Source organism: Epinephelus fuscoguttatus, linkage group LG4 (genome assembly GCF_011397635.1).
Source record: "Epinephelus fuscoguttatus linkage group LG4, E.fuscoguttatus.final_Chr_v1".
Classification (NCBI taxonomy): domain Eukaryota; kingdom Metazoa; phylum Chordata; class Actinopteri; order Perciformes; family Serranidae; genus Epinephelus; species Epinephelus fuscoguttatus.
The window spans coordinates 43,890,965-43,902,779 of record NC_064755.1 but is presented as its reverse complement, the minus strand read 5'-3'; the positions used below and the strand labels follow the sequence as shown (position 1 = coordinate 43,902,779).

At 41.5% G+C, this 11,815-nt stretch overlaps 1 protein-coding gene across 1 annotated transcript in view; it reads left to right on the top strand.

Annotated features, from left to right (window-relative positions):
* Nucleotides 1-736: 736 nt before the first annotated feature.
* The window catches only part of LOC125888113 (cadherin-related family member 5-like), a 33,559-nt gene continuing 22,480 nt past the window's right edge, over nt 737-11,815 (top strand). Inside the window, exons 1-3 of the mRNA XM_049575331.1 lie at nt 737-800; nt 1,571-1,761; nt 2,313-2,490. Coding sequence (XP_049431288.1) covers nt 2,400-2,490 — 91 coding nt within the window. The 5' untranslated portion in view covers nt 737-800; nt 1,571-1,761; nt 2,313-2,399. The remainder of the gene's footprint in view (nt 801-1,570; nt 1,762-2,312; nt 2,491-11,815) is intronic.

Here is an 11,815-nt window from a genome sequence, read left to right as displayed (position 1 = left end):
TTGGGCCATATGGATCAAATTTTAACGAGTCATTTCACAGGGGTTTTGACTCTCAGAAAAATGTATCTACTGATTAACAGACGTCTCTCTTCCAGTGTAAGTCTATGGGGAAAAGTGTTTTGGGCATCACGTGACAGACTCAGAGGTTCCAGTGTTTGGCCGCTGGGAAAACTGGCTTCAGATCCTGATACACTTCTGGAGGAGCTGCCTGTTCTATGGGAGGTTTTTACCAGGAGCTGAGTTGTCCACAGAGGTCTCCTCCTGTCCAAAACAAACAATTTAAACCAGTGGAAAAAATTTGAATAAAGCAGTTTAAAACAAAACAAAAATCTGTGTTATTTGTGGCTGGCTGCAGAGAGGCTGCTAACTATTAGCCTGGAAATCCAGACCCAAATCTAGACAGATTTAGGGTCTAGCTATGAGTAATGCAAATGGCCCAACTCGAGGGGCGGCACCAAGCATGCATCTGTAAATATCACTGCACGCAATTGGATAACTCTGGATTTCCAGGGTAGCTAACTATGGTGGCTGACACGAAATTTGAACGACCCTATCTAGCCCTTCCACATATAGTGTACACTGCAGTGGACAGTTATTCAAAAGACATTTTCTGGGTTTTGATGCTGTAGCTGCATTTAGGTCACTACAGTGGACTCTAGTGTGTCATCCCATACACTGCCACCCACTGGCCAGGTGTTGTCAGTGCAACACAAATTTCTAAAACCAAGATGGCCGACGGAAAGCAAGAAATGTGCTCAAGAATATGTTACCAGTCCTTCTGTAACAGGAGACCCTGGCAGGTAAATAACATCTGGTGACAACAAATGCAAATACTGATTATATGATGTGAGGAAATTACATTAATCATATGTCCACTATGCTGGGCATCATGCAGCACTGGCTATAGTTCAACTACAGTTAACACTATAACACTATAAATACTATCACTGCAACTGTGTTGTTCTTGAAAATACGTCTTCAGCTGCAGTGACTTTAGGCTGTGAATCTATTTATTTATATTATTAGACAGTTTTTGTAACAGAAACAATATTTTGACCAAATTTTTGTAATTTCTACGGAAAATGTTAACTGAAAAAATTATGTAGTTCAACAGGAGGAGGTGCGTGTGTCAGGGGGCTGAGGAGTTAAGAGGAAGGAGCTGAATGAGGTGGGGGAGGTACAGTAAGTACAGCAGGGAGGAGTGGAAAGACAGAGGGGAGAAGCTGAGGCGTCAGGAGCAGAGGTCAACACTTTTGCACAGGCACTGAACAAGAGTAGAATTTGTTTAAAAGGCTGTGAGCACACTAGTTTAACAGCATTATACATATATTTTTATAGTTTCACATGATCTCTATCAAGTGCACTGCACTGACATGTGTGTGCTTGGGCAACACTGTGAGACATGAACACCGCCTTTATGTGTGTTCACGTGCTTTCGTTGGTCTCGCGCGCAAATGCACACATGTGAGCGTGGTGCCCAGAGAGGCAGTCAGAGCTACAGGCTACAATGAGGCTAAAAACAGAGTTCAAATGACGTTCTTCCAAACAACTTTTTATGTCGGGGCTTCAGGACACTTGGATCACTACGGACGAGCAGTATGGAGATATTTTGTGGTTTCAATGATGTGTTTTTGGACGTTTGAATCTGGGGCGCCGTCAGCCTCCATTAGGTGGAGTTGTGTTGCTACCTCCTCTCCCCTTGGATCTCTGCAAGGGATGTGAGGACTCTAAAACTTCACCTGAGCCTCCCTCGGCATATGGGTGAGTAGATAATGGCTGAATTTACATTTTTGGGTGCACTATCCCTTTAAGTGAAGGGTCTGAACACTTCTTCCATCGCTGAGAGGTCACAGTGTCACCACACGTCATAGTTTGAGAGGAGCAAGTCAACATTTTGGTTATTTTAAAGCAGTTCTAGTGGGAGTGACAGCAGCTGTTTGAATATCTGAATTTTGGATAGTTAAAACCATGGAAGTCAAACTTACATTTAATACATCCGTGATGTCTGTTTTTTTCTGTATTGATGTGTAATGTTTGTTTCATCATTGTTTCATTCAACCATAAATGCAAACTAGGACACACAATCTCTTGATAAAGGCCGAGCAGAGATTACAGAGGACATTTATAAATGAAGACATTAATTAAAAGACAACTTAATTAAAGCTACCATTATTTTTTTTTTACTTCTGTGTACATGTAAACATTAAACCTCGATGTGCCACAAGTCAAACCAACCAAATAAAACACAATTTGTCAAAAAAGATTTTATTTGACTTCCCAGAAAACAGACGCGTGTTATGTTTTTATGACAGGGAAAAGTCCACTGCGGTCATAAAGCCGAGCAGATAAGCCGAGGACAGAGGCAGAGGAGGCTCAGTTCTGTCAGGAGAGACGGCGACATGGACGGGATTCAGACACACTTCACCGTGAGGACGTCCTTCAGCTTTCTCCTTCTGATTCTGCTTCAAATGTCCACTGATGCCCAGGACAGTGAGTACTGAAATCTGCTGGTTCACCTGAGGCTCCTTTGTTTTATCTGTGACTGCAGGTGTCACCTTAGAGACGCTAACAACAGAGTGTGATAGAGACCAGACCAGATCTAACTACTCACAGTGTGTGAATTTAGATAGATAATGTACATGTGGAATACAATCGGAGGATGAGCTCAGGTGACTGAAACAGGACGTTGTTTGACATTAAACTGTGTAGTGGACAGTTTGTGTGTGGAGGCCAGAGAGCTGGAGGGTGGAGACATTTACAAGAAGCACTGACACTCAGTTTAGGACTGTAATTATTCAGGGTATCGACTGTAACCGTACACTGTAACAAGAATTGAAGTAGGCAGTCTGTCACTCAAAGCAGCACCGCCCTTAACTATGTGTAACTTTAAGCCTTCATAAAATGTAACAGGTGAGTTAGTTAGTAGTTAGTAGTTATTATATAATAATCCATCTGCAGTGATATTAACAGGTAACTTTTGCTCATCTAGATTTCCAGTCTCCAGATCTTCCCGTCAGGGCTGCCCTTTATCTCCCCTTTTGTTCGCTCTCTCCTTAGAGCCTATTGCCCAGGCTATTCGAGAGTCAGAGGCATTAGACCCAATAATGGTCTGTGATACACCACATTCCATTTCCCTGTATGCGGATGATATTTTGATTTTTGCAAAAAATTCATCTAAAACACTGCCTGACCTGCTTAAGATATTTGAAGACTTTGGCAACTTATCAGGATATAAAATCAATTGGACAAAATCTGCATTATTGCCTCTAGGGGATCATAAGGAGAACACACCTTGTAACATTCCGGTTGTCAAACAGTTCAAATATCTAGGGGTTTATATATCGTCCTCACTGGAGGCCATAATTAATAAAAATTATAATAAGGTGCTTAATGATATCCAGAATGACATGAAAAGATGGAGTAAACTCTCCACGTCTTTCCAGTCCAGACTTTCCATCGTAAAGATGAATATATTACCCCGTATTAATTTCATTAGTTCAATGTTACCTCTTGACCCTCCAGCTGGCTTCTGGAGGAAGTTAAAATCCTCCACTAGCATTTATTTATGGAATAAAAAGAAGCCCAGAATCAAGGCCTCCACTTTGCAACGACATAAATCAGAGGGTGGGATTAACCTACCGAACTTTGAATGGTACGCGTGGTGCTTTGCTTTGCGTCCACTCACTGTATGGGTGAATTCAGCATCTCAGGTGTCTTGGCGCCCCATTGAGGAGAGACTAACACATCCATACAACCTAACAAATCTCATTTATTCAAGCATACCACAGAAGATAGTCAAACGTGACTTTGGTCCAGTTATTACATACATGTTTACTGTATGGCACAAAGTCCAGAATCTCGCAAAAACAGACAAGTTCTTTTGCCAGTCTCCTATTTTTCGTAATTATTCCCTCCTAATAGATGGCAATCCAATAATTTTCCCACAATGGTCTGATAAAGGTGTTCATACCATTCAAGACATTATGGGACAACAAGGTCTCCGTGAGTTTCAGGACTTACAAAAATCTTACAACCTACCGGGCACTTCTTTCTTCTTTTATTTGCAGTTACGTGCGGCCATGCGTGCTCACGGTGTACCATGGGGCGCACTCCTGGAAAAACACCCTCTTCATGAGTTACTGGTCAAGAATATAAATAACAATGGGATTATCTCTGCTCTTTACAAATATATAACCAAGGCTTCTTACAAGCCTCTCTCACTTGATGATAGGTGGAGAAAGGACATCAACTGTTCTCAGGAAATTGATTGGCATACTATCTGGCAAAATATAACATTGTCATCCAGAAATCCAAACCATCAGATGATAAACTATAATTTTATTCATAGATCCTATCTCACTCCTCAAAGACTGTATCAAATGAAGCTCAGAGATGATCCATATTGTGGCTTTTGCTCAGACAACAAAATTGGTACCTTTATCCACATGGTGTGGCAGTGCCCGGAGGTTGACCGATTTTGGGTAAATATCTCAAGCATTCTGTCTAATTTTTTTGATAGAGCTGTCCCTCACTCTCAGCACCTGCTTTTGCTTAATGACACTTTGTCACTGAAATTTACTGTAAATGAAAAACGACTTCTGCTATCTGGTATTACTGCTGCAAAAAAAATAATAGCCTGTCGCTGGAAAACACCACATGTACTCTCGGTGAGGGAATGGCTCTCGGTCTACAACGAGATTGTTCAGACAGAGTTATCTATAGCACGATGTTGCCACGCCAAGGCACAGAATATCTCTTGCTGGCCAAGCCTGTTACAAAAGATATATGCCCTACAGTAGCATCTTGCAATGGGGGGGGGTTGATCGAGTGAGTGAGTGAGTGAGTGACATGAGTGATTCATTCTGCAGGTATTTGTTTTCATGTTTGTTTGTTTTTTTAACCTTTTTTATTTATTTATTTATTTATTTATTTATTTATTTATATATTTTTTGCTTGTTTGTTTGTTTTTGTTTTTTGCCTCCCTTCTTTTTCTCTGTTTGTACTATTATTATTACTATTGATGTTGCATTTTTTTGTAATCATCCGTGGTATAGTTATGGAGGCTTGAAAGTTCTACCCTGTCTGGGGCTCACTATTTGGGTTGGGGGGAGGTTTGGAGGCAGATATTGATGCCATTGTAATGCGTCTTTCTTGAACATTCAACGATTGTATGACTGCCTCTGTTAATAGAAAAGCACAATAAACAATTGATCACAAAAAAAAATAAAATGTAACAGGTGAGTTATATAAAAGTCCACCTCCTGTACGGTCATGAGACCAAAACTGTTTTTTGTACTAAACTGTAAACATGTTTATTTCTGCTATAAAGTGAAGGTGGACATTTTAATTTGGGGTTCTGTGGAGATTGACTTGCTCTTGGAGCCAGCCTCTAGTGGCCGTCAGAGGAATTGCAGTTTTTGGCACTTAAGCATCAGGCTACTCTCACACCTGCCATTTGGTTCACTTCAATCAAACTCAGGTTCATTTGCCCCCTCAGTGCAGTGCGTTTGGGCAGGTGTGAACACAGCAATCACACTCAGGTGTGCACCAAAACAACCGGACCGAGACCTTCTTGAAGAGGTGGTCTCAGTCTGGTTCCAAAGGAACTCTGGTGCGGTTGGTTTGTGGTGAGAAGGTGTTCCGACCTGGATGTGAAGCAACTGCAGTCACATGACACATTGTTTGGGTTAAACATGAGCATGTTACAGTCCTGGAGGATTATTAATGTGCACCTCCTCCTGTACTGCCTTAATATGCACATTCAGCACATCCAATGCATCAAAACATTGTTTTCTAGTTGGAGCCGCGTTTGCCTCGTTTTCAAACTGTATGCTTTGACTAAAATGAACAATGACAGCAATATAGTCCACGATGAGCAGCGCTAAAATCAACCTGCGTAGTTGTCCCTCCATTGTGACATTAGAAAGTGTCACATTTATCTTGCAAGTGTACTCTTCTTCAACGTTTGCTTTACTTCCTGGATTTTTCCCACATGGAAATTCTGACCAATCAAGAGCAGCTTTCTCACACAAGGCATTTGATCTGGTCCTCTTGTAAATGCTGCCGTGAGAACACCAACCAACTCTAGGCAATTATACAACTTTGGAACAACATGAGTCCCTGATTCAGACCAGAGGAGACGACTCTAGGGCTGACAGCACCTTTAGTTTAATTCCTGTTTATTTAACTCTATATTTGTTAATACTATTGTTTAAATTTCTTATATTTTCACGTATCTTTCCTCTCTTGCAAGGAGCACCTGTAACATAAACAATTTCCCCTCGGGGATCAATAAAGTATTTCTGATTCTGATTCTGATTCTGATAGTTTAGTTTTTGAGCCCTGCAGACGGCTGCTTGTGCAGCCCAGTCACCAGAAATAATGGTGGTGTTGTCTGCAAACCAAATATATGTTATATTTACACATTATCATGTGGTGGATACATTTCGACAACGCTGTGGCTTAACATGTGGTTGGGTTTAGGCAGGCCAGCTTTTAGGATATATAGACAGTGGGCACTTCATCCACACCCATGGGCGGGGGATTAAATCACTGTACATATCACTATGTAACATTTTATACTTCCTGCATTCATAATCTAATAAATCATATTTCCGCATATTTTGATGCCCTCCAATGAATGAATGAAGAAATTACTGGGAAGTATTAAATCACAAGACCAAATCATGACTACAAAAATACTACTTTAATCAAATATTGGTCAGATTGTGTGCAGAACTGAAATAGTGTAAAGACTACATGGCTTTCAGCTCTCAGTTTCCCAGTTACACCCAATTTATGCAGTTGCAGGACTGTTTAGAGACCTCAGCATACAGAAAAATAATTTGAAAAAAGGCAATGTTCCTTTTTCCCTCGCCAAAATTTTGAGTCACTTCGGAGTGTTATTTGGCCCCCTTTCTGACAAGGACTCTTAACATGGTTCACACCACTGGATGCCTCAGGTCCTCTAGTTTAATACCTGTAGCTTTACCTCACTGTAGCTTTAAAACTGAGCCGTTACAGCAGGTTTTATTTGCTAACATTACTCTGCCTCACTTTCTCACCACCAGCTTGACCTGTCATACCTGCTGCTTCTTCACATTGAAATGTGTTTTAATTATAAAATTTCCTTCATTTATCGTATATCATCATTCAGCCAGTAAATCGATTGCTGTACTGGATCCAAATTAAATGTCAACCATAGACCTGTTCATGGCCCCCACCATTGGCCTTAACCTGGGATCATCTGTACCCTTTGACCCCACCACCCAACTGCGGGCGGGCCATGGTTCAGAAGAGATAATGTTTTGCCTTAATACACCCAGTTTTGGGGCATAAATCAATGCTGAAACTAGATCTGTATAAATGACATGTGGCAGGACAGGACCATGGTTAGGACGGGTGTGACTGTCATGCATGTGACCCACAGTGGGAGATTTAAAAAGCAGCTAATAGCAGTTGGGGGCTAACTCAAAAAAGATCAACAACAGCCACAACCAGCCTGTTTCAGCAGGCAAAACATCAGCTGGACATTAAATAACATGCGGCCAAAAAAGCATTTGAAATAGGTTTTTGGGTTTTTTTTAATCTTCTCTGCGGAGTCCTCCATGAGTCCGGCTTTATAAATCCGCCCCACACAAATATGATCCGATGTGGCAGTGCAGAGAGAGCTGTGGGGATAGACAACAGCCTAAACTACTCAATAGAAACTAAAAATAAATCCATTAAACACCTTCAGATTGTGGTCGCAGACGCTCCCTCCATGTTTCAGTGGATTATGTAACTTGTTCTTCCTCCTGCTCAGACCAGCTTATCGGCAAAGGGCTGACCTCAGACCTCTATAAAATCCTTCATATTTTACCACAGCTGAAAACTCCTTTATTCAGATCTTCCCAAACACTGAGATTTAACAATAACTCATCTTGTGTGTGGAGCTGTTTCTACTCAGATCATTTGCAGAATAGTGGCCGACTAGAAAATATCTTTCTTATTACTTTGTTTTGACACTTACAGACTGTTTAAGACCTTTTCCATAAATACAATACTAACATTGTGTTTATTGACTTGTTTATGTCAGGTGGACTTCATAACTTAAACACTGCTTTTCAAGCATGCAGAGGAGAAGCAGAGCGTCACGTTTACATGCGTGATTTTGCCGTTAATTACTGTTTGTCTATGTTGTAGTTTGCAGAAGTGCAACTGGCAGCGGCCTTGTGTCGATGTACACTGAACAAAATATAAAAGCTTTTGGGTTTTTTATCTCAGACTTTTCTTGTGTGCACACACACATAAAATATTTTCTGTTTTGTGCCGTCTTATAGATTTTGTGCACAAATGTGTTAAACATCTCTCAGTGAGCTCTTTGTCTTTTCCAAGATAATCCATCCACCTGACAGGTGTGGCATATCAAGATGCTGATTAACCAGCATCGTTACCACACAGGTGTGTCTGGGATGGTCACAATAAAAGGCCAAATGTGAAGTTTTATCTTGAAATCAAGACATTTATTAGACACTCTGGACTTTGGATTTCACATGACTAAGGCTACAGATACGCATTTCTTGGTCACACATCTGTGATGAGAACACCTCTCTAAAGTGCCAGACAACACTGATGGTGAGAAGAATGACAAGCGTGCAGATGAGCTTCCCTGAGACGGTTTCTGATGGTTTGTGCACAGATTCTTTGGTTGTGAAAACCAGTTTTTGCATCAGCTCTTCTGGTGGCTGCTAGCATGGTTATACATGGTCTGCAGTCATGAGGATGGTTGGGTGTAGTGCCAAACTCACAGGGACGCTGGAGATGGGGCGACCTCTAGCTCAACTGTTGGTGCATGTGTCCCATGTGACTGAGTCCTTGGTAGCAGCAGGAATATGACTGCATGTCATCACCCTTGGCTGCATGTGGTTAGCACTGTTGCCTCACAGACAGAGTGTTCAGGGTTCGAACCCGCTGGTCAGCTCAGGTCCTGCTCTGTATAGGTTGCATGTTTTCTTTGGGTTCCTCCTAGCCTGGAAATCCAGACCCAAATCTAGAAAGATTTAGGGTCTGGCCATGAGTAATGAAAATGACAGTGTGTGTAATGGCGGCACCAAGCATACATTTGAAAATATCACTGCACACAATTGGATAAGACTACGACCAATCAGAACAATACTTAGCACTTAGCTACCAGTGGAGCTAACTGGTAGATTAGACTCTTGCCGTATCCGGTCGGCAAAACAGCAAAAACGTCCTTCTTGCAAAGGAAAGATTCGAACGCCGTCTTCTGTTCCTCTTTTAGAGAAAAAGCCAAGTCTAACTCGTTCATTGTAGCGGCCAAAGACGTTTCAAACAACTGGTGTTCATCCGTAGCCATCTTGCAATGTTGCAGCGTTGTCGTCATCTGTTTAGCTCGCCTCTGACCCGTCTATATCAGATACACCGAGGTGATTGGTGCAGCTCGGCTACAAGGGCATGGGTAATGAGCATCATTACTGATTGCCAGAGTGACTCACTGAGCAAATTCAAACTGTGCTCTCACAAGAACTCTGGATTTCCAGGGTAGGTTCCTCCTCCCACAGTCCAAAAAATAGGTTATTGGTGACTTTAAACCGCCTGCAGGTGTGAATGTGAACGTGATTGGTTGTTTGTCTCTATTACACCAAATGAGCTCTGGTTCTGTTCAGGATTCTCGGAACTTTGGTGCTATCTAGTGAACCCAGCCTGCATTACCACCAGATGTGAGTGGAGCCACTGTGATCAAAGATGTGTAACTAACAGAAGTGCGCAATAGAAGTAGATCGATCAGGAGAGACAAGAGAATGTAGTCAAGATAATATTTCATACAGAATATGAATGAAGAGATTAACAGATAATTTGCTTGGACACCAGAGGGAGATATTTTGAGTGACATCTGAGCAGCAGCAGGATAAATCCCCCCATGGAGTCCAAACACTGGTGGTGAGGCTGATGACAGCTGAGGCTGATGACAGCTGAGGCTGATGAATCCATAAAGACTGGGTGGTGATGGGGAGGTGGAAGGCGCACACAATGGCAGCAAGAAAGAACTACAGCAGAAAAGGAGCCATATTTAAATTAAGGAGCAGTAAGATGATAGGCTGACAGAGAAGGTGTGTCGCTGTGCTATTGGTTGATTGACAATCAGCTGATGACTCAATTGAAAAACCCGAACAATGATACCAAGAGATAGTGAGTGAGCATGTGTGTGAGGAGTGACTGGCAGAGTGAGAAAGAAACTTATAGCCTGAGCATGAAAGGTATCATCTTCCTGACTGAACTTTTTCTAGATTTCATTAGCAAAATTGTGTATCACATTAATCCTTAAACTCTCGTTCTGTTATTACAGGATACTTTTTTACCCAGAAACAAGCAGGGACCAGCCATTAATGACACCACTGCACGCTCTTTTCTTCTGACGATTTCTCACTCGACTTCTCCATCCTGTCAGTAGAATATGACACGCCCGCTGATGTCGTCACGGTTCAAACTTCAGGTCGAAGTGCTCTGAGCGGTCCAAAATATAACTGCTTCCATGATGGTGGAAAGTCCTGTAATAGCATGATGACCTGGGTGTAGCCGGGCAGCCCTTAAGAGGATAAGTGGTTACAGTTAATGGATAGATGGACAGTGGAGACGGCTTATAACAGCAACATGAGTACTCAGTTCACAGGAAACAACTCCGGTGACATTCCTGCAGTCAGCATGCCGACAGCACGTTCCCTCATTTCTGTAAGATGAAACCATTTCCCTCAGTGGAGACAAAGCCTTGATTTACTTTAATTTCACAGATAAGAAACAATAAATTGTGAAGACAATAAAGCCTCCACAAAAATAGCATTTTAAGTCTTGTGTGTGATTTATCCTGACTTCATATGAGCAGAGGAAATCTCCGCTCATTGCTAGGCTAGTTTATACGATGTAAAATGCCATAGGCTTGTGCTAATAACGTTAGCATGTTGTATTGGTGGGGGAAATGTGTCCAGATAAAGACAAGTGTTTGTCTGTGAATGCTGCGAGTTATAGTGAAGCTGATTTGTGTACCTGTGTTTGAAATTGTCGCTATAAAGCCATGTTTAATGTGTGTTTAATGTGTGTTTGAGTATTTAATGTGTGTTTTGAATCAACTAAACTTTACAGCACTTCACAGAAACCCCGCCACTGCCTAGTGTTTTAGAGGTGTGACTGCAGAGTGACACAGACACACCACCGCACAAGTATAAATGCTCACAACAGCGTAAGCTATGGCATAGGGTCTGCAGCACAAGTATAAATCCTGCTTAACATGGATATTAACAAATTTGTTGACACTCTCTGAGATCTGTCAGTGTAATAAATACATGAATAAACATCTAGTGTTGTGAGCACTCACACATACTACTTACACAAAAAAGTCTTTGAACTTTTATTTCAACCGATGAAGAATGGGAGTGAAAACAAACGTGTTGATATTTTTCTTCAGTGTAGGCTATATTTCCTCGTTGAATCGTGTTTCCCTTCCCCTCAATCTGTGTTTCCCATATTGATGCTCTCAGGGCTTAGTTGGTGATATGGTAAGGTTAGATTGAGGAAGCAGAAAAAGAGCAGTTACAGAAAGGGGAAACACAAAGCAATTGAGAAACAGAATTTCACAGCGGTATCCATTTCATCTGTTTACTACTCCTCACCTGTCAACATTTATGCATGAAAATTTACTTGTACATAAAACAGACGTATTAAGAAAGAAAATAATTAGCTTAATTTGAACCAAGAGCGTCTGAAAAACTGTTGATTCGAGTAAGAAAACATTCAGCTGAACACAAAACCTGAACAGTTA